General features: G+C 44.3%; 1 protein-coding gene across 2 annotated transcripts in view; it reads left to right on the top strand.

Annotated features, from left to right (window-relative positions):
- The window catches only part of KIF1C (kinesin family member 1C), a 1,865,342-nt gene that overhangs the window by 193,860 nt on the left and 1,649,464 nt on the right, over positions 1-22,018 (top strand). Inside the window, exon 3 of one of the 2 annotated variants that reach the window (XM_069643618.1) lies at positions 9,122-9,245. In XM_069643618.1, the coding sequence (XP_069499719.1) occupies positions 9,137-9,245 (109 nt within the window). In that variant the 5' untranslated portion in view covers positions 9,122-9,136. Of the gene's footprint in view, positions 1-9,097; positions 9,246-22,018 lie in introns of both variants that reach the window. The other variant, XM_069643608.1, reaches the window with a different exon arrangement.

Below are 22,018 nucleotides of genomic sequence, written 5' to 3'. Positions count from 1 at the left end.
GGGGCTAGATGAAAGTCCAAAGAGGAGAGAAGAGCAGTAGAAGAGGCGGGAGAAGATAAGGGAGGAGATTAAGAGTTTGGTAGTGTGGAAGGCGAGGGAGGAGCAGATCTTACAGATGTTGAAGAGATGGTGCCGACAGGCACGAGAGGTGAGAGAGATGTGGTTAGAGAAGGAGAGGGAAGAGTCAATGTGGAGACCAAGGTTGCGAGCATGGGTGGCGATGGAGAGATTGGAAGGGGGAAAGTGCATGAATGGAGGGAGGTTAGGGGAAAGCGTGTTAGGAGGAAAGAAAAGGAGTTCCATTTTGTCAGTGTTGAGGGAAAGATAATGTGATGACATTCAGTTTTTGATGGCCGTAAGGCAGGAAGGTAGTGTGGTGGAGGTCGGGAGTGAAAGAGGAGGAGAGAAAGAGTTTGGTGTCATCCACGTAGACATGGTGAGAAATGCCGAAAGAGGAGAGAACGGGGGCAAGAAGGGAGGTGTAAAGAGAGAAAAGAAAAGGACCTAGAACAGAGCCCTGGGGGATGCCATAGTCCAAGGAGAAGTTGGAGGAAGTGCTGCCGCCCCAGGAGACAGCAAAAGTACTGGAGAGAGGTAAGGGGAGAGCCAGGAGAAGACCAAGCCTTTGAAGTCAAAGGAGGACAGAGTAGTAAGGGGTGATCTACTGTATCAAAGGCTGCAGACAGGTAGAGGAGGATGAGAATAGAGGATTGCTTAGCGTAGCGAGCAGAGAGGAGAGAATGGAGTACGTAGGTGAGGGCAGTCTTAGTGGAGTGTTAAGGGCGGAAACCAGATTGAGAAGTAGGGAGGAGAGAGTGAGTGGATACAAAAAATGAGAGTAGGCTAGGCGCTCGAGGAGCTTACTGATGAAGTGGAGAAGCAAGATAGGTCGGAAGTTGGAAGCAAGAAGAGGGTTAGCAGAAGGTTTCTTCAGGAAAGGAATGATGGTGGCGTGTTTGAAAGCTGAAGGAAAGGTGGCAGAGGAGAGACAAATGTTGAAGAAAGTTGGGTAGGGAACGAGGAGGGGGTAGATTTTAGGAATAAGTGAGGTGGGAAGGGGGATCAGATGGGGCAGCAGTAGGTTGAGTTTTGGACAGAAGGAGGGAGACACAGGATGGGGTGATGGGAGAGAAGTTAGACATGCTAGCAGATGTGGGGGAGGTAGGAGGGGGAGTAGGAAGGGGAGATGAGGATGTTTTGACGTAGAGAGAGAATTTTGGATGAGAAGAAGTTGGCAAAGTCGGAGGGGGCGAGTTGGTAGAGTGATCAGTAGTAGGAGGGGAAAGAAGGCGGGAGAGGGTCTGGAAAGTGCAGCAGGGGTGAGAAGCTTGTGAGTGGAGGTGGTTAGAGTAGTAGGAGCGCTTGGCAGATTTGAGACAAGTCAGACTGGTATGAGAAATGGGAGGATTGGTTAGTCAAAGAAGGGGATTTAAGCCAACGCCGTTCGAGGCGACGACGCATGGACAGAAGGTGAGGGGAAAGCCATGGTTGGGAAGGTTTGTGAGAAGCATGTAAGGAAGTAAGAGGATAGAGTTGGTCGAGACTGGTGGATATTGAGGACAGAGTGGAGAGGGCGTCATCAGCCGAGAGGGAGGAAGAGCAGTAGTTGAGGAAGAGAAAAGGGTTGAAATTGCGGAGGTCGCGACGGGAGAAGGAGGTGGGAGCGAGGGGGGGAGGACAAGGAGGAGGGGGTAAGGGGTGAAGGAGAGTAAGGTATGGTCAGAGAGATAGTTGGGAAGAGAAGAAACTGGTGATGAGGGGTAAGATGAGAGAAAGATGAGATCGAGAGTGGAGCCAGAGGAGTTGGTATGGGGAGGAGAGAGGAGATTGGAATCGAGAATAGAGAGAAGAGGGGAAGATTGAGAGGAGATGGAGAGGGGAAGGTTGAAATCGCCAAGGACCGAGAGGAGTAGGGGAGGGAGAGATGAGGGAGAGGAGGTGATCCAGGTCCTCCTAGAAGGAAGAGAGGGGACCAGGAGGCCTGTAAATAATTAAAAAGGAGACTGCATGAGGGTAAGGGAAGGATTTGAAAAGAAATTCGAAGGAGAAGGTAGGCAGAGGTTGGATAAGGGTTGAAGAAAGACATTTAGGTTGGAAAATGAGACCAATGCCGCCTCTGCGGCCAGAGGGGCGTGAGACATGAGTGAAGGAGGAAGAGGGGGTGGAGAGATGAGCGGGAACAGTAGAATTGAAGGGGGGGATCCAAGTTTAGGTGATGCAGATGAAGTGGAGGTTGAGTCGGAAGAAAAAGTCGAGAGCCGCAGCGGCCTTATTGCAGATGGATCGGGCATTCCAAAGGGCAATGTTAATGATGATGGAGGGTTTGGCAGTGGGGAGGTGGATAAGGTTGGGACGAGGAGGGATAGTGTGAGAAGAAAGGGGTGGGCAGGGAGGGGTAAGTCATGGGGGTGGGCATGAGGATAAGAGGGAGGGAGAGAAAAAGGAGGGGGGGGAAGGAAGAGGGGATGGGACAGAAAGGAGAGCGAGGAGGGGAGAGACGGGCAGAGCTCATGACAAGGAGGGGATTTAAGTACGGGATGGGTGTCTTCCGCAGTAAAGTGATCGTAGACGGAGTAGAGATCAGGGTCCGGAGCAGGATCTGAGGAGCCTAGGGACCTAGAGCCTTAGGTGAACAGGGCGGGAAGGATGATGCGCTTTAGAGGAGGGGTGAGTGCCTCAGCAGCAGGGCGTCTGCAGGTTGGAAAGAGGGCAAGTAGCGCGGAGGTGAGGAGAGTATGAGGCAAAAGGATGAGATGGATGAGACCCTGAGAAGGAGGATTTGGTAACCTCAGCAGCAGAGCTTCACAGACGGTAAGTGAGTGTTCCTTGGGAGGGTGTGAGGCCCTGAAGGGGAGGAGTGGTGGCCCCGGAGAGTTGAGTGAGTGAGGATCCTTGGGAGAGCGGCAGCAGAGCGTCTAGGGCAGAAAGGTGAGAGCAGCAGGATCCTAGGGAGAGGGTGGGCCCTGAAGAGGAGGAGTGGGGGCACCAGACAGTGTGGAGAGTGACTGAGTGGGGGAGTGAGAGTTTGTAGCAGCGGAGCGTTCAACAGTGGTTAGGGCAGCAGGATCTTTGGGAGAACAGCAGCAGAGTGTCCAAGGGTTGTTAGGTGCGAGCAGTACAATCCATAGTAGAGAGGTGAGGTCCTGAAGAGGAGGAGCAGGGGACCTCAGGCAGCTGAGTAGATGCAGTAGGAACAGGAGCTGCAAGGTCGTGGGGTCAGCTGGGGGGGTTGCTGCAGGTAGGTTAGGGCAGCAGGATCTATGGGAGAACAGCAGGTAGGAGTGCTGATCTTTGGGGGATCAGGCTGCCGAGCCTTTGCGCCCCCAAACGCCAAGGGCGCCTGTTTAGTTTTAATCTAGCATGCAAGTGACTCTGCCCCACCCGCACTGGCACTCTACAGACACTGGCCTGCTGTTCAAGCTCCTGATTCTTCCAAAGGCCAGTCCACCTTTTGCTGGATACCATCTGCGAGACTCCAGTTTATTGGAGCTGTCCTGGATGCATCCTTGGGGGGGGGGGGGGGGGGGGGGGGAGGGAGGCAGAGGGAAAGCCTTACCACCCGAGGTGAGGGCTCAAGACATTCTGCAGATGGTCACCAAATTCCAGAGTGCCCAGTGTCTTCCAGCCTTCGTTTTTCTTTTTTTGAGGTTGCTCGGCCTCCCGGCATCTTGCGTTTTCTTCGTGCCAGAGGCCCGCCTGAGAATGAGATCCCTTCAAGGGGCCCTCAGGACTTGATGGTCCCAATTTTCAGGCAGGATGTCAGACCTCCTTCAGGTTCCGAGCAGTGTCACAGGACCTTCTGTTGTGGGCCTGCGAGAAGAGCATTTTGAAAGGAGAACCTTTTTGGTAACATGGCCAGAGATAACAGTAGTGACTGACGCCTCACTCACGGTTTGGGGTGCCCACGCTAACAATCTGACAATTCATGGTCGTTGGTCTCCATCGGAGTCCAAACTACACATCAACCTGTTGGAGCTGAGGGCAATCAGACTAGCGCTGAAAGCCTTTCTGCCCTCTGTATGGGGAAAGAATATCCTGATAATGACGACAACACAGCGGCCATGTACTACCTCAACAAGAGAGGAGGCGTAGGGTCACTACCACTGTGCAGTGAAGCAATGCAGGTCTGGTTCTGGGCAATTCTAGAAGGAGACTCTCTATCAGCAGTTCAACTAGCTGGAGAGGAGAACACAGCGACTGACGCTCTGAGCAGGCAGAGCACAGTCTCCCACGAATGGGAACTAGCTCAGGAAGTCCTTCAAGAGATTATCACCCTTTGAGGAACCCTTAAAGTGGATCTGTCCACAAACCAGTGTCAACCGGAAGTGCAAATCGTTTTGTTCCAGGGAATATCCTCCAAGAGGAGCTCTAGGGGACGCTTTGTTCTGGACTGGGAGTGTTCACTCCTGTGCATGTTTCCTCCAGTCACCACCATTCCTCACGTAATGAGACAATTGAGAAAGTTCATGAAATCCATTATCCTAATTGCCCGGGTTGAACCAGGAGGGCGTGGTACCCGGACCTTCTGGACATGTCCATCTTCCCTCCAATATGTCTTCCACAAAGAGAGGAGGGTCGGTTTCTCCATCCAGATGTCAAGATGCTCAGCCTTCATGCATGGTTTCTGAGAGGCTGAGGTACAGGGATTGGGAATGTACAAGAAGGAGAGGGGTAAGTTGCTAAAGAGTAGTTCAGAGTGGGTTGTGCCCTAGCACTATTATGGAACCCGAAAGCGGAAGGTACTGCATACCTTTTTTTGTAATTCATCTGAGCCTTTATAATGCGCTGAAGGTTATGAGTTATTTCTATGGAAGCCAAAAGAGGATGGTAGACAAAACTGGTTGTGTCCTGTTTTAGCTCTCGAAAGCTTTGTTAATGTGCTAAGTAATGGGTACTAAGTGATGTATTATTGCCAGTTATATAAAGGACAGGAAGACAAAAGAGATGGGGAAATTCCATCTAACCCTGCATACCTATAAAGCTATCCCTAGTCGGCGCAGGTGTGCCGCTTATCTAATATTGGATAAAGAAAAAGGAAATTATTATTTTTTCTTATTTCTTTCAACTTCAGTACAGGTTTGTAACATACGTAATCGTATGCAAGACAGGAATTACCAGTTTAATACCTTACTCATATAGAAAGTTAAGTGTTGGATAGGATAGTAGTCGAACAGTATTGTGGCATTGATTACTTTATTGGCCAGTACTGTAGGATCAGCAAATCCCTATTAAACGAAAACACTCTAAGTGAAGAGCTAAAACTAATTTTCTGTGAAGACTTAATGTGAGTGGTCTGTACACTAGTGTCTAGGTGGACCCCTTATGTTCTGTCGGACTGCAGCGGAACCTTTTTTGCGGTCTCACCATATCTGCCGACCGGTTTCAGTGGTGTCTTATTCTTGCCACCTTCTTCATGGCTGTCTTTGTGATATATTGGTAAGAATTGTCTGCATCTCGGTGTGACTCTTATAATCAATCACTCTAATTCCATATCCAAGACACTAAAGTTATATTGGAACGGTCTCACCTTAATCGGTTTGTAGTGACATTCAAACTGCGCAAGTCATTCTTGCAGCTACAGTTTAGTTTGAAGTGAATTGTCAGGGATTGGGACCTCCCGGATGACTTAATCGAGATTTTGCTTTCAGCCAGAAGGCCAGCAACAGAATCCTTATTCCGGGGCCATTGGAACAAGTTCTGCAGCTGGTTTAGGGAGAAGAATGTGTGGACCCTTTTCAAAGCGATACACCTACAGTGTTATATTTTCTACTTCATTTGGCATATCTTGGGCTCCTGATTGGAACAATCCAGGGTTATCTAGCAGCGCTTTCTATATTCAAGTGCCCCTCGGAAGAGGCATCCTATTTCAAAATAAAATACCCATAATAATTCAATTATTATGTCAAGTGGACTGCAGGGATGACAGCTGGCCGGAAGCCTGCCTGATTAAACTTTAAACATGTATATAAACTGAAATCAAATGTTTGCAATCTAAGAGGCCTGTTACTGAGAGTAACCTATGATGTAATTGTTTGATCCCATGGTTTAAAATCTTGAAGGAGAATTCTAGCTGCTATTTTGAAATCACAAGTTTGTTTTAAGCTAAGGAAAAATGCAACAGAATTAATATATACATTTAAGCCTGGCTAAAGCAACCAACTGCAATAACAAGTTTCCTCACAGAGGCCTTTTCCTCTCCAGCAGGCAATCACACCAACGTGATAAATACAGGGTTTGGAAATAACTTGGGCTACAGAGGCAAAAGGGAACAATGAACAACTGCTGCTCAGGAAATGCGAAGTCAGTCGTAAATGACAAAGCAGGATGGCTCCTGCATCCCAGGGAGACACCAAAGGGGTGGAGCTAAACAACCATTTGTTGCATAACAAGGACACATTTTAAAAAGACTGATAACTTAGTATGTAAAATTGTGCAAAATATTTAACAGCATTGTTAATGTAATTTTTGGCTGCACGTTTCAAGAGGCGGCAAAATCGGGTGACCTTTTCTGGAAAGAAACAGCAGAAAATGTGATTTTACACCAAATGTATTGCTGCTAGAAGTATGAAACTTTATACACTTATGCCTATGGTAAACGCGCACACTTGTAGAAATTTGCTCATAAATTGGACATTGTGTTCCTGATGAAAAGGCCAAAATTCTGTGAAAAGCAGAGCCAAGATCCCACGGCTACGGGGTTTGGAGGGATAGCTGCTATATAAAATATGTAATCTCTATGTGACTCTTAAAGAGGTTGCACATGTGTAAATATGTATGGTGCCAAAAGTAGATTTTGTTCAAGGGGCTATGGGTTTATCCTCAGCCTCATAAAATCACGCCCTAAAAATGACGCACTGTTTCTCTCCTATCAAGGCAGAGAGGAGAGACTGACCCAATCGGCTGTCAAAGGGGCGAGCTTAGGATCGCCCACACACCCCTTTATCATAGCATAAATAGAGACAGCTCACCACTCAAGACAGATTCACCCACGTCCACTATCCCGATGCTGGCGGAGCACCCTGTTGCAGAACTCTCCATCTTCCTTGCTCCAGACTCTAGAAACTTGGCAAAGCAGAAACCCATTGCATAGGTGAACCATTTTCAGCTAAGCCTCGAATTGCAGAACCCCACAGACCTAAGGGGAGCATCAAAATACAGCCAGGCTGCACTGTACTGCTGAAATAATTATCAGAACCAAGAAGGGCAGATCCAGTCCATCCTGTGCCGTGCTGTGACCAAGCGCCTTGCTGATTGCAGATCCAATCCGGTGTGCCAAGCTGTCTACCTTAGAACCAGATCCAATTCCCTGACCAGAATCTTGAGACCAGAATCCTGACGGTTCCGTTTAAAAACATATCTAGTGAGTATCCATAGATAGAACTATGTCACTAGCATATGTACCTCGCTTAGTCCAATCCCTATCTTAAACCCATTCTATCTTGTATTCAGAACCCGTATTGTTAGAAGTATTTTTGAATTGTCTAAACTCTCTATCCTATCCCTCCTATCTTCCTCCTGTACTAGCATTGCTAAAACTATCTTTACGCTGAACTTTTCTCATCTAAAAAAGGCAAGTCCCAGGTAGGCAGTCGTAGTGATCAAGTGGCTGTGTTCTTGTGGGGATTCGTTTTGTTCATAGTCATCCTCTAGTGTTAGAAATTCCATTTGTCATTTTGAAAGCGCATTCCCGTTTTCCATTCTTGTGCCGCTCTCGAAAAAACAACCTCCACTAAAACGTCCATAACTTCCTCAGTTTTTGTGCTAGAACCAAAATTTCAACTTCTGGTTGAAGATAACAGCCACAGCTTTAAATCGCATCTAAAACCGCATCCCAAATCCAGTTTTCCTGTTATCGCGATTATCGCGCAGTGAAAAGTTTGCCGCAAATTTCGTTTTTGGGAAATTCTGACATGTGTAAAACGGCTTTTGATTGCTCCCGGCTTGAATTTTAAGATTTCAAATTGTTTCTTGGTATTACATCATTGCTTGTGTTTGTGTGCAACCATCCAAAGTGGCTCCTATAAGAATTTATACAATTTCAGCAATTTTGTCCATATTTAGTGTTTTACCCAATCCATTCTCAAGATAACTTTAAAAGCCATTCAGACAGCTTGACGGTCAATTCCGTTTTTCTCTGGTGTTTGCTGGGGGAAAGTGGGATTGTTATTTTGTTTGAATTCTGCCATTCCTGAATACCTGCACTCTTCTATCTCTTTACATTGCCTATTGGGGGGTTGAGGGGTGTGCAGGGGGAACCTTTAACCACAGTGCTATCTGATCTGCACACACACAAGTAATTCTGTGCTGAATTATTTTGCTCATTATACTCCTTGTGTATTTAAAAGATTATTCACTGTTACATCACCCCATTGGTGATTATTGTATACCCATAAAAACATAGTGTGATTAAATGGTAAATACATAAATATTGTAACTTTGCAAACCAGCCTGATTCCTGGTTCAGTGTGGTCGGGGGGGGGGGGGTGTTCAGGAGAGGGGCGTGATATGAGCAGTATATTGTTCAGAATAAAGAACTTTTAGACAAAAATAAATAAGGATTTCAGTTGTGCATTACATGCTAGGTGTTGACTTGGGTATGTGCCGGATTGAAATCACGTACAAACCGCTAAATCCACTTTGTGGTCAGTTTACAGGAGTACTACAGCTTACCCAGGACCCTTTCAGACCGAATGCCATTATTATAGTGGGAGGGCCCCGGAGATGGATAGGCGAACTATGGAGCACATTCCCCACTCTAGTGACCATCTCCTCCACCTGTCCCTACAATAGACATCCACCGCTCCATATCTGCCAACTAGGGCAATGCCGACATTGTGACACTTTCTGTCAGCTGCACCTCAAGCCACGTCATAGGCTGTCTGTCGGGAACCTGGGATTTTTTGGGAAAATTTATTTTGTTTATATTTGGCTTTACTGTATGAAATGCAGACTATTGTTCGATGTGCCAGCGTTCACTGGTCATACATTTAGGGAATTACAAAATGTGTATAGCTAGATTTAAGTTAATAAAAAGCATTACACAATTTAACTAAACTCATAGATAATCGAGACCTAAAATGTTTATTTTTATTTGCAGTTACTTTTCTAAATTTCCCTTCAGGCCTCCAGTTAGTCCATGATGGCAGGCGCATCTGTCAAAGTAGCAGTGAGAGTGCGGCCGTTCAACTCACGCGAAACTAATCGGGATGCAAAATGTGTGATCCAGATGCAAGGAAACTCCACCTGTAAGTCCATAAATGTAGATTACATTTCGTCCAGCATATGGTTCTTTTTGTAATTTGATTTTTGAAATACATCTAACATATATCTTTCTAAACTGTCTAAAAGTGGGTGTGGAATTTGTTTGGGGTTGACGTGTTTAATATGGCATTAGCGCTGTTAGCTCTAGTAGTAGGGGTTTGTAAAACTCTATTTTAGGCCTCTCTGCAATACGGCTGCCATAGTATTGCTGATCCTTAATTCAGAGATGCCTTTTACTGACAAATGAATAGAGTTTGAATCCCTACCATTGGAGGATTCACCCCGCCCCCGAACCTGCATACCATGTACTGCATACACCTCCCGCCACACACACCACAACGCCCAAACTCGCCTCTCTTCCGGTGCACTAAACTCCCATACCTTTTTCAAACTGATCTCCCCCCATCACCCAATATGTGCTCTCTTCATACTCTGCAGCTACATTATGCGCCTTTCTCTTCCTTGTGTGGTCTTCTGTGGACAGCGTTTCTTATGAGGACTTTTCTATTCGGGTGACACAGAAAACTTGGTCTACAGATTCCACACGATTAGGGAATGTCTGCTAATTGATTTATAGTATCGCAACATGTATTATAGTGACTGTTCTGTTCCCACTGTGGATACTGTTGGCGATCTTGCTAACGTGGCCCAACACTTCTGAACTTGTTTATTCTGCTTTGCAAATCTGGTACACCCTTAATCCAAGAGATGACTAAAGTAACCAGTATTAACTCCAGAAGACTACTAATACTCTGTTTATTCCATTTTCATTGTAGCGTGTCCTACGCCATGCCCCCTCATTACTCTGGTCTCTACAAAACCAGGCAAGCACACGCCCGTGGAGGCACATGTGAACTGCCAGTCGAGTGCTGTTGCATCGTTTCAGCGGTGCACAATGTACAGCTTTCGGTACTCGACTGTGCTTAGCCCACCCCACGCGTTTCCGGCTGGGCTGCGAGGCTGCTAGCTAATATTGCCCCAAATAACGCGTGCGAAGTCAAGCCACGTGATTCCCATGCTCCGATTTGACCCTGCAGTGCGAGGTAAATCGAAATCCCTCTGTTAAAATTACTTCCTACAATCTGCCAGTGAGAAGGCGGACCGGATAAAGATGAGTAGCCATGATCAATCTCCAATGACTGTTCCATCGTGCAATCGTCGTTCTCCGTGCCCCCTATTTAACGGTGCGAGACCAAAACACCGACTTGAAAAGGGCACGAATTATATTAGACTCTTTTGCAACATGACCAAGAGATCAAATAACACTGTCTAACACAGAATGTGCACCAAAAACCTTGTCGACTTGAATATGGAGCAAAATTCAAGCAATGATCCTGTGTCTTGTGTAAATGACCCTCAAGGCCAACCCACAGATGCAGAAGTGTTGGACTGTTTAACTCTGACAACCATGAACATAGACCAAGAAATATATACCACGCTGAATGCTGTAACGCCCATTAATCAAAATCTGGAAACCAATCCTGTAATCCCTACTGTTCAAATTCAGAAAACTAATGTTGCAATTCATGAAATCGTTGGCATCCAATGACCGATGCTCTATTCTCAAGTAGTTAAAAAGAGAGAACCAACTTGCCACACCCAATGGTAACCAGGTGACCTTGGGGAAATCCTATACCTGAATTTAGGTCAGTAAAAGAAATTGTCTTGTCGCCTGCCCCCTTGTCCAGCTGCACATTTACAGTCATGCCGGATTTCCAAAACTGGCTCAAATCTCTTGAATTCGCCGATTTTAATACCAGAACCAGCAAATATCATAGATATTTCTTTCTCTTCAAATTTGTCAGCCCCCTCATACATAAGGCCAACCCCCAGGCCCTCGTTTGGTTTTGTTCCCCCACAACCATCAATGATTGAAACTGCTTTTGCTGCAATTAACAATACCATGTATTCAATTCTAAAAATATATGAAAATCGGGAGACAGACTGATTCAAACACTGACATTTTAAAGTTTCTTCTGGCGAAAGTGGATTGGCTAGCTGCAACCAGGTTCGGTGCTTATGGTGAAGCTCCTAGAGAAATTGCCAGGCAACAGCCTGGAGAGCAGCTACCAAATGATGTGAAATTTTTGAACAGCACTGTGGAAGTCCAGACCAACGAACCATCGAAGAGACATTACACTCCAGCGATGGCTGTACTATCCCGGGACAAGGATTTTGGCGAAGCAACCGCTTTCCAAGTGGAGGTGGATGCAGAGCTAATTCTGAGTGAGGCGATGCAGGACTCCATCTCCTGAGGAATTACAATCCTCGATGTACGAATTATTCAAATCAATTATGCGAAGACGTAGAAATAAAAAGAAAACTTAGCAAGTAATGCTCAGAGAGCAAAAAATCAATCTGTCCCCAAAATAAACACTCAGACTAATGCTAAGAAATGTGTTGAAAAGATAGTGCTTCAAAACAAAGGTACATCCAGAAACCAAGCTAAACCCAAAAATGATAGCCCTATTAATGGTGCAATTGAGCTCCACGCACCTAGTGCGATAGATGAAGTGACGATATCCCCTCACAAATTCTCTTGTCCCAGGATAGCTCATCCCGTCCAGTGCTGGTAGACCACCAAGCGCTGGAAGACGATAATAAACTACTCGATTTGTCCACTTCAAGATCATCATTACCAGTAATTGACTATATCATGGAAAGCCTACATCATTCCCAACTAACAGATCACAATACTAAATATACCCGTAGCCAGGCAGAAAATGTGTTTCCTAACTTTCAAACATTGGAGCAAGAGATCCCAACTTGAAAATCAAGCGACATGACAAGAGCAGCCGAATAACGGATGAAATTAATAAAGATGATGAGTCCTACATTAACATCCAGAGTAATGCTAAATTAGGAAGTAATGCCAGGCTTACCACAATGGTTGACAGAATTAACAGAGATCTGTTTTCTAACAGATCAACTCTTATTACTGTGTTGAATTCCATATCAGAACTACAAAAGATCACATTAGCAGATATTAAATCAGTTAGTTTCATATCAAGCAAGAATTACAATAGAGTTGATCTGCTCATTCCCTCACTCATTGTCAAAGATCTACTATGGTCAACAAGAGATAAATTGACCTGTTGAGTCTCATTCTAGAAGGTAAACCTCAATCTCTTGCTAATAGTGGCCATCAAGACATGACCCGTAATGGCTATGACCGAGTTAGAGGGCAGGAGTCTACCGAGTGGGAAAAGGGGACTCCCCGATTTAGGAGTGAAAGCGCTAAAATAAAAGTTAATCCGCCACAATATCAACCATTGTGCATCAATTATAATATCTCGAACTTGGAAGATGGTCAGAAAGTTACCATTAAGGAAAAATCTATTCCAGAAACAAAATGGACATGGCTGTCTAAAGCATTACAGCAATTCAATAAAAGACTAAATCTGTAGCACCAAGATGAAGATCCTCATCAGCGTACATCTACGGCCATTTGGAATACGCAATGATTCTGATTGTCGAAAGACAAGATGCTATACTCTGCGGTTACCACTGGATGTCTGATTATATCCACAGCATGTGAATCTAAGCAGATACAATCATCAGAAATGCTTTTATGGTAAGTAATGCATGTCTTAGAAGAAACATGGATGACCACACCACTTCTGTGGCCTGACCATGAACTTACATCGGTAAAATCGACTAAGCAGTCTCGTGTGAAGCCAGCAGTCGGCCTACTCACAGCTGTCCGACTAGAAGGTGATCTATCGTTCAGACAGTGGGCTTCACCACACTCCAGAATCCAATTGGTAAGATTAATTGCCTCAAATCCTGATTCTCCATTCTATCCTCAGACTGCCATAGTAAATAGCTAATGCAATCCCAAAGCCAGTGAAGACGATTCATTTATTGCTCTAGTTGCCCAAATGATGGACCTCATTGCACTTGATGATCCGACTCCTTTGACTATCATTGCAGAAGATTTAAACAGAAAATGCATCCCTACATTAGGGCAAGTCCTCTCCGGGCGAGCTGCCAAATGGATGCGACTAATGAGTTCTTGGTCATTAAAGATGCTTAGTGGCTCTATTAAGGGAGATTGTCCCCCGGCCCCCACATGGAAATGAGGGCCTTGTAGAGCTATTCTTGATTATGCTTTTATCTCTTTGCATGCAGCAAATGAGATATTAACATTTAAAATCGAGCCTAATAAAAATAGTGACCACGATGTATTGCTAATATCATGGATTAAGCCCCCTCGGAGAAACCGAGAGATTTATCGGTATAATGTACAATTGAATAATGGGAGAAACAGAATTGTATGGTCTCCACAAACACTTGGTTACCTATTTGATCAAATCAAGTCTACATTGGGAAATCCACTATCTTTGGACACTGAATACACAGACACCATAAAGATTAATGCAGACACGTACAAAAAACCGAAAAGGGATCTTTACACATAGGCATCCAAGTGACTTTTACGTCATGACCCTCAAAATGGGAATGGGACGCCAGTTTAGACCATTAATATCTCGTCCTGGTAAAATAAAAATTCCTAAAAAATGTAGGAATGAAATAAAAGAATGGAAAGCTAATAGAAAACAAGAAAATAGAGAAGCCATGTTACTGGCTCTATGATCCAAGTCAACCAAACAAATCGGGTAATTACTTAGGAATGTGACATCTCAGGCTGCCCCCACATTCATGACGAATGTGGTCAGCGAACAAGCATGGATTGATCACTTTGCCACATTGTATGCCGTCTCGGCAACCACTATTATAGGCGAGAACAATACATTACGATGATATATGCCTCACATGACGTTTGATCACATGGACATCTTACTATTAAAAGACTGAGTTCCTCTCGGGCTCCCTGGTCCGACGGACTGTCAAACTTTGTCCTAAAAAAAAAAAAGCTGCAGGCATGGGCTAATATCCTGGAATCGATATTCAAAAACATTTATAAAACTGCCACAATTCCAAAATCATGGAAAAAATCCATTATTCTGCCAATTTTAAAAAAAGGAGATTGCGCTTATCCCTCGAATTACAGACAGATTGCGCTTTTAGAATCCCCGCCAAGATCTATGCACGCCCGATATTAAAAGATCTTATGCAGTGGATAGAAGAAAATAATTTGTTGGATATAAGTCGATCAGGATTTGTTAAAACTGTGGGCACGTCTCTAAATTTGATGCTACTTACAGTAATTGAAAAATCATGCTATATTTATGAAACAGAACTTATTTTTAGCCTTTTTTTTATATGTTATAGTTTAATTTTTTTAACTTTTTATCTCCAGTTTTACGAGGTTTCTTTTAAATTCTTTACATATATGCCAAGATTTGGAATTTCCTGTAGGAATTGGCATATTGTGAAAATGTTTATTTGATCTGCCATTAAGCATCTCCGTCCATCTTTCTTCAGTCTCCATCGTCTGTTCTCTGTTCTTATAATAGGTGCCAATTCCGGATCTTTGTTCAGAGAGTTCTTTGCATTCCATTAATAGGTGGAAAAGCCTGTCTGGCTTTTGTGTGTCTGAGCAGAAATGATCTGTTAGTGGAATTTGTCTAGTTTTGGCCAGCAAAGAGCGCGTTGGTATAATGTTCATTCGAATTTTCAGGTATATTGCTCGCATTTTGGCTTCAGGAAAGATGGTCAAGTAGGCTGGCAGTTCGTTGATGGATCTGATGTCTGTGTTGCACTGAATATTCAAGTTGTATTTTGTTTTTTCTTCGATGGTTTTAATTCAATTATTTCTCATTATTTTTATTTTTGCATGTTGTGGACGTAGCGTAAGCATTTCATGCAAAATTTCTTCTACTTTCATAAATTGTTCAAGATTGTCTTTCCACTTAGTGAGTATTGTGTTGTTCATAGCACCTTCATGAGACCTTACGATTTGGATTGCTGGAGTTTTCTCGTTCGAGAGTAACTTGTGGTATAGGTCTAGTTGTTTCCATAGATGGGGAGCAGGTGCAAGTGGATCTAGGTCACCTGGCCTAAACCAAGCCCACCTGGTGCCTTCTTGTTTGCCGCTCCTTTTGCCTACTTAAGGAGCCCTCCAGCCTCTTTTCCTTTGGAGATGGGGAGCAGGTGCAAGGGGATCTAGGTCACCTGGCCTAAGCCCCGCCCACCTGGTGCCTTCCTGTTTGCCGCTCTTTCACCACTTAGCAAGCCCCGCCCACCTGGTGCCTTCCGGTTTGCCGCTCCTTTTTCCTACTTAAGGAGCCCTCCAGCCTCTTTTCCTTTGGAGATGGGGAGCAGGTGCAAGGGGATCTAGGTCACCTGGCCTAAGCCCCGCCCACCTGGTGCCTTCCTGTTTGCCGCTCTTTTTCACCACTTAGCAAGCCCTGCCCACCTTCTTAGCCCTGCCTCTTCCTTTCTGCTCTTAACTATTAGATCAAGGGTGTCTCTTGTCCGGGCGTCCTAAACGGAGGGCAGGCGAAGAAAAGGGGAACTCCTGTTTGGACCTGTTCGGACCCAGGGCCCGACCCCCTGCTCAGACAGCAGGTAGGCATGCACCAACATGTTACTCCCTCTGGTCCCCCCGTGATGTTCCCTTGTGCCCCCCATTCTCGCACACAGGTGGTGCCTGTTTTGCTTGATTCTTCTACCCTGCTCCCCCCTCACCCCACACAAGCCTACTTCTGCAGGAGTCTGTCCTGATACATTCTGGTTTCACCATCACCGTCTTGTGGACAATGCTGGATTTGACTTTTATGGACTTCATTCATTCATGGTGCATCACCCTTTCTCAACTCTCATGCTGAACTTCTTTTGCATCTTGTACTCATGGTGGCCATGAATCATGCTGTTCCCATCATCTTGTATCCTGGTTTGCAACATTATGCGTTACTACTGACTTCTGCAATTGTATTCACTCTCCCCTCTTGATTCTCCACTCTTTTGCTTACTCTGTTTTTTCCTCCTTTCCTTCTCCATTTTCCTATCTCCTCCCCTTACTTTCTTCTATGCACTTACTCCATCAGAATTGTCCCTGGACCTAGTATGATAGCAACCTCGTCTGTCTCCTCCTCCCTCCCCTTACTGGTTTTTCCTCCCCAGCCCCCCTCCAGCACTATCTGAAATGTCGTCGGACCTAATATGATAGTCGCTTGTTTTGTTCCTCCCCTACCTTTCTGCACCCCTCCCTCACCTCTTGTTTTTTTTCCGGCTCTACCAGAAATGTCGTCAGGCCTAGTACGGTAGTCGCCTGTCTGTTTCCATTTCCTTCCCACAATCCCCCTCCCTTCCTTATCTATGTTTTAGCTCTTGCACTATCTGAAATGTCGTCAGGCCGAGTACGATAGTTCATTTCACATCCTTACTGTTCATGGCCTGTAAGAATGTCATTTTTTCCCCTTTTCCCTTGTTCCCTCCCTTGCCTTGAAGCGCTTTGAAACACATAGTTTATTTATATAGCGCCTATACACAATCATATCATATGACAATTGAGCTGATGGACTGTATTGCTATTTCATGTCTGATTCTGGGCATAGGGAAGGAGGGTGGGAGATGTGGGATTTTGCGCCAGATGGAGGCTTCTAGTTTTGTCCAGCCGTAGTCCGTTGCGTTTAGCATAGCTTCTGTTCCGTAAACTTTTGTTGGAATCACTTTTGGTTTGTAATATGTTATAGGTTTGAATGAGTATCAGCCATACTTTCGATGGATCATACATCCTTGTCTTGCGAGAGATTGGATCTTTTGTTCAAGTTTCACTGTCCATTCTTTTTCGACTTTAAATTGATTAATATGAATTCCTAGATATTTGAATGTTATAACATCCTCAAGCTGCTTTCCATTTAAGTTGATTTTTAGTTGTTTTTCGTTGTTTTTGGTAGTTTTGGTCAGTTGCATGATTTGTCTTTTTTGTATTGATAGTAAGCTCATTAAGATTCATGTCGTGGTTTAGCTGAGAAAGACTGTCTTGTAGGCCTGAGGGTGTCTTATCCAGGAGAATGATGTCGTCCGCATATGTCATAATTTTAACTGGTATGGAATTTAGCTTTGGAGGGTTGAGGGAGTCCGGTTGCAGGTGAGTGTCAATGTCTGCGGTAAAGAGGTTGTATAATGTGGCTGCTAGAGGGCATCCTTGCTTTAATCCGTTTTCAACTGGTATTTTTGGTGTTGTGTGACCTTCTTTTGTGAGTCTTATTGTTATCGATTTATTTGAGTAAAGTTGTCTTGATTGGCCCCAAGATGTCGATGGGACATTTCCATTTTTCAAGTTTGTTCCAAAGTTTTTGCAGAGAAATTCCATCGAAGGCCATGTGGAGATCTATGAAGGCCACCAGGATTCTTGTTTTGTGATGGATTGCTTCGTGTTTAATCAAGTTTAGGAGAAGTAGGTTTATATTTGTGCCCATGTTTGGGGTGAAGCCAGTTTGTCTTGCAGAAAATCGTTGTCGTTTGCCCACTGAATCAATTTTTTTAGGAGGATTGCTGCGAACAACTTCCCAAGCGGATCAAGTAGCGCAATTGGGCGGAAGTTTGCCGGATCGTCTCTCGTTCCTTGTTTGTGGATGGGCACAATGGTATCAGTTTTCCATGACAACGGTATTCGGTTTAGCTTGTTGATGAGTGCGATGATTTTACTCATGAGGTTGGCCCATGATTGTGGATGTATTTTGATAATCGCATTTGAAGTCCCGTCGGGGCCTGGAGCAAGTTTTTGTATGCTGTCTAGAACGTCTTGGTGGTTGCAGGTTACTGTCCACCTTGCGTTTTGTATTAGGTTTTTTGTTTTAGTTTCTGTGGGCCGGGCTTTGTAGATGTTTGTGTAGTGTTGAATCCATCGTTGTTCTGTCACGTTTCCTGTCATTTTTTGTTGATGTGCTGAGTTGTTTTTCAGCAGATTCCACAGTTCTCGGAGGTTATGTGTTTTATGCGTTTCTAGAATTGCCTCTGCATCTGCTTGTAGTAAAGTCATACGGTGCGTTTTGGTCCAGTTGTTGTTGTAATTTTGTTTGGCTGTTTTTATTCTATTTAACAAATCCTTGTCTTTGGTTTTCTTTAGTTGTCGCACAGTGTTTCCCTGCACCCTTTTCCTTTCAGTAAGCTCCTTATTGTAGTGGTGTCGATGAGTTTTCATAATTTGCTGGCTTGCTGGTTTGTAGTACGGTTGAAGTAGCCATTGATAGTTTAGTTTCTGGTCGTCCGGTCGAGTGGTTTGCACGAATTGTCTTGTGAGCAAGATTGTTGCTTGTTCAGTCATGCAAAGCCTTCTGCCAGCTGTGCAGACTTCTAGTGGCGTCGGTCGGAGGGGTTGAGGATTACTTGGAATATTTTGCCCATGTATCACTAGCTGGTTGTGATCGCTCTTTGTCGTTGTGATTATACTTACTGTTTCTACTGTGGTTCTCAGGTCTTTCGAGAGGTAGATGTAATCAATTATGGCAGACGATTTGCCTTGGGACCAGGTGGGTAGTGGCTTGTTTGCGCTGTCCATCGGGTAATCAATAATTAGAAGGTTTCGGATGTTAGTTTCTTTTACCCATTTTTTGGCTCGAGTTGTTAGTTTTCCATTAGGGATAGGTTGTCCATCTTTATGCCATAGATGTAGATTTAAATCGCCACATAATATGAATTCAATTCTTGGATACTTAAGGATAAGATTGTCTAATGTTAAGAAGACTCCATCTAAGAAAGCTTCGTCGTTGATCACGGCAGCGTTCCAGTACAGGTTCATGATTGAGATTTTTCTTTCCTGGTGGAGGTTTGGTGGAGTCAGAGTTTGAGCCTCCTTTTATTTTTATAACTGTTTTGTATCCATGGCTTGATGTTAATGGCTTGCAGTATAGACCATGCGGGGTCTATCTTGATTAGCGTTAGTAGACCAGATGTTGGTCTTCCTTTTGATCTTGATGGGGCTGGGTTGAGAAACGCTAGGAAGTCATCACAGATTGGGGTGTTGGAAAGCCAGGTTTTTTGAAAGCATATGATATGAATCGAATTCAGGTGATGGCTCGTTAAACAGATGAGTTACCTTGTGTATTCCATGAGCACAGGGTCCAGGTGTTTGTTGGATCTGTTGGTGGTTATGAGATGTTGCTCATCGCTGTTTCGTCAGAGTAGCTTAGACTGTCTTCCGATGCGTACTGGCATCTGATCGGGCGATCATTGTCGTAGCTCACCTTTGTTTCATCAGGATAGTTTAGAGTGGCTTCTGGAGTGTACTGTCTGGTCCATGGGTCCTCGTTGTTGTGGGTTTTATCGATATGCTCAGTTTCCGGGTTGTAGTTCAGAGGGTTCTTGGGGCGACTGGTGGGCACGGTTACAAGGTGGTTTGCGCCGTTTTGCTGATGCTGAGGATGTGGGTGGCTTTTGATTGGTATAGAAGCATTCTTAGGATTTTCTTTTAAGATGATGCCTTCCTTCGTTGGTGTTGTACCTAGTGTACAGCTGAAGCCAAGTTTACATAGTGCATCTCTTGCTGTAAGGATTTGATCCATGATCGCTTTATTGTGTAATTTTAGTGATATTTTATCGTTGGTTTTTTCGTCCACAAAGATTACTAACTCAATATCTCTAGAGCGAAGTTGATTTAGGTTCGGGATTGCTTTAAAGAGTATTAGGATGTTCGTCCTGTTTAGGACCAGTTGCAAGGGTCTCTTGATGATGATTTCTATTTGCACCGTGTAACTTTCTGTTGTCTGGAATGGGTTCAGGAATATCGGTTGGAATGGTTCTTTTGGGCTTTGCGTACGGGAGCTTTCTTGTGCTGGGTGAGTAGTAGAATAGCTGATTTCAATGCTATATCTTAATTAGTTGGCTAGTGAGGTTGAGGAGATTTCTTCATATGTTGGGTGATTGGGTAGATCATAGGTTGAGTAGGTCGATGATTTTTCTGAAATCTCTTCACACGAGATCATATCGCTAGTGGAGTGGTTTGGTTGAAGTTCGTCAATTACTATTAAGCTAGAATCGTTTAATTTGCGTTTTCTCTTTCGTTTTTTCTTGTGTTGGTAGGTCCTCGTGTGTCGTTAAGTTCAGTAGGCCATCTGTTTCCGGGATTTGTTCCTTGTGTATTGTTACAGTTTCAAGTACCGTTTTTGTACATGTGTTTTTTGGGAGTAAGGCTGGTTGTTTGGATTGGTTTGACGTAATCTTCTTAATTTGGTTTGTAGATTTCTGTGACTGGTTTAGGTATTGACCAGTTTAGTAGAAACGCTCCTGATCCTGTTTGTGTTTGCATTTGTTTAGCTGTTTTTTTTTGGAACTTCTTTATTGGTTTTCTTTGCTGTGCCAAAGATCTCGAAGATGACATCTTCGATCGATCGTGTCTTTTTGGTCGTTTGTAGGCTTTGTTTTTTCTTTGCGTGCATTAGGTGGATTTACTGTTTGAGTCGGTAAAGAGATTGGTGCGCTGGGGGATGTGGATCTTCGTTGATCAAGGTTCAATTTTTCTGGTATCATGCAAGGTGGGGGCGTCTTCTTTTGGTGTGTTCTGAGGCGCTTTTTATTGATGATTTTTAAGAATTATCATGAGATCTTTTGTAAGTTGGGTTTTTACTTCTGTCTCCTCGTGCTATCTCGAATAGTCTTTGTTGCCAGTTACAGGATTGTTCTGCTTCGGAATCGAGGCGTTTTTCTATCGTAGTTATGAAATCTTCTGTGTATTTGTTTGGTGTGGATCATTGCGAGGAGTGTGGCTTGGTCTTGTATATTGTCTTTATTTGCTTCATGTAATTTAAGGAAGGGTATCATGGATTGGGATACCACTGCCAGCAGCATATTATGTAGTTCGAGTATTGTTGTCGGTAGTCTCTGATTTTGGTTGTCATCGTTCGAGAGGATATGTTTTCCCACATCGCCAATGGGCAGGGTTGGATGGTATGTTTCGTTTCCTTGTGCTGGTGTGTGAAAGGATTCTTCAGGTTCATAGTCAAATTGCGTGATTTTTTGTTCTTTTTTAGTTTTGGGGTGCTCTTGGTGTGATGATTCTGGTCTTCAGTCATCGTGATTTTCAGTATTCTGTTGGATACTGTTTTTTGGCAAAGGCGTTGAAGTACAAGTCGGTGTAGTTGGTTCGCCGAAGATTTCTTTCCTTCTTTCCGCACTGTTCATAATGGTTCTATTTCAGTAATGTCTAAGGATAGGCGGGCAGCTTTCCCACTGGCACTATTCAAGTGAGGGTTCGAAGGTTCTTTTAGTAGCTTTTGATCTGTATGCGCTTCTAGCCAGAGTAGTTTGGCTTGTTTTGCTTTTTCTTTTACTCAACGCAGCCGTTGATGCTCCCAGAGTTTGTGTCTGATTGGAAGTTGTATGGTGTTTGGTGTTGCTTCTGTAGACGGCGGATCCGTGATTGTGTTGGCTCTTGTGTCGCTCGGGGCGTCCTTGGCGGCGGACACTGGTGGATTTGGTTGAGTTTTAGCGAGGTTCTGTTGTGTAGTTGCCTTGCAATGTTGTTTGTTTGTACCTTTCATCTCCCGGTGTATTTGAGGATGATTTTCTTCTGGTTGATTGTCCTTGTTCTCCGTGTGGGCTTTGGTAGTGAGTTGGTGTATTTGATCATTTTTCCCTGCTGTTGAGTGGTTTTCAGTTCGGTCGCTTAGGGTTTCTAAAGAAGTCTGTACCTTTCCTTCCAGTTGTCTGTCTAGTTCGTAATCAGAGATGTGTGTTTCTGATTTGCTTCGAGGGGTTCGATTTTCGGTAGTGTTTATTTGTTTTTTTCTTTAGAAATACTTGTTCCATCGTTAGATGTGAGGGATCGGCGTGGAGCTTTCCTCTGAGTCTTGTGTTTGGTCCTGTTAACTGTTTTTTTTTGCATTGAAACTGGGGTTTTTGGAAGTTC

This window comes from Ambystoma mexicanum, chromosome 1p (genome assembly GCF_040938575.1).
Source record: "Ambystoma mexicanum isolate Mex_15411 chromosome 1p, UKY_AmexF1_1, whole genome shotgun sequence".
NCBI classification, from domain to species: Eukaryota; Metazoa; Chordata; class Amphibia; order Caudata; family Ambystomatidae; genus Ambystoma; species Ambystoma mexicanum.
The sequence above is the reverse complement of the archived record's forward strand: the minus strand, read 5'-3'. Positions and strand labels throughout refer to the sequence as shown.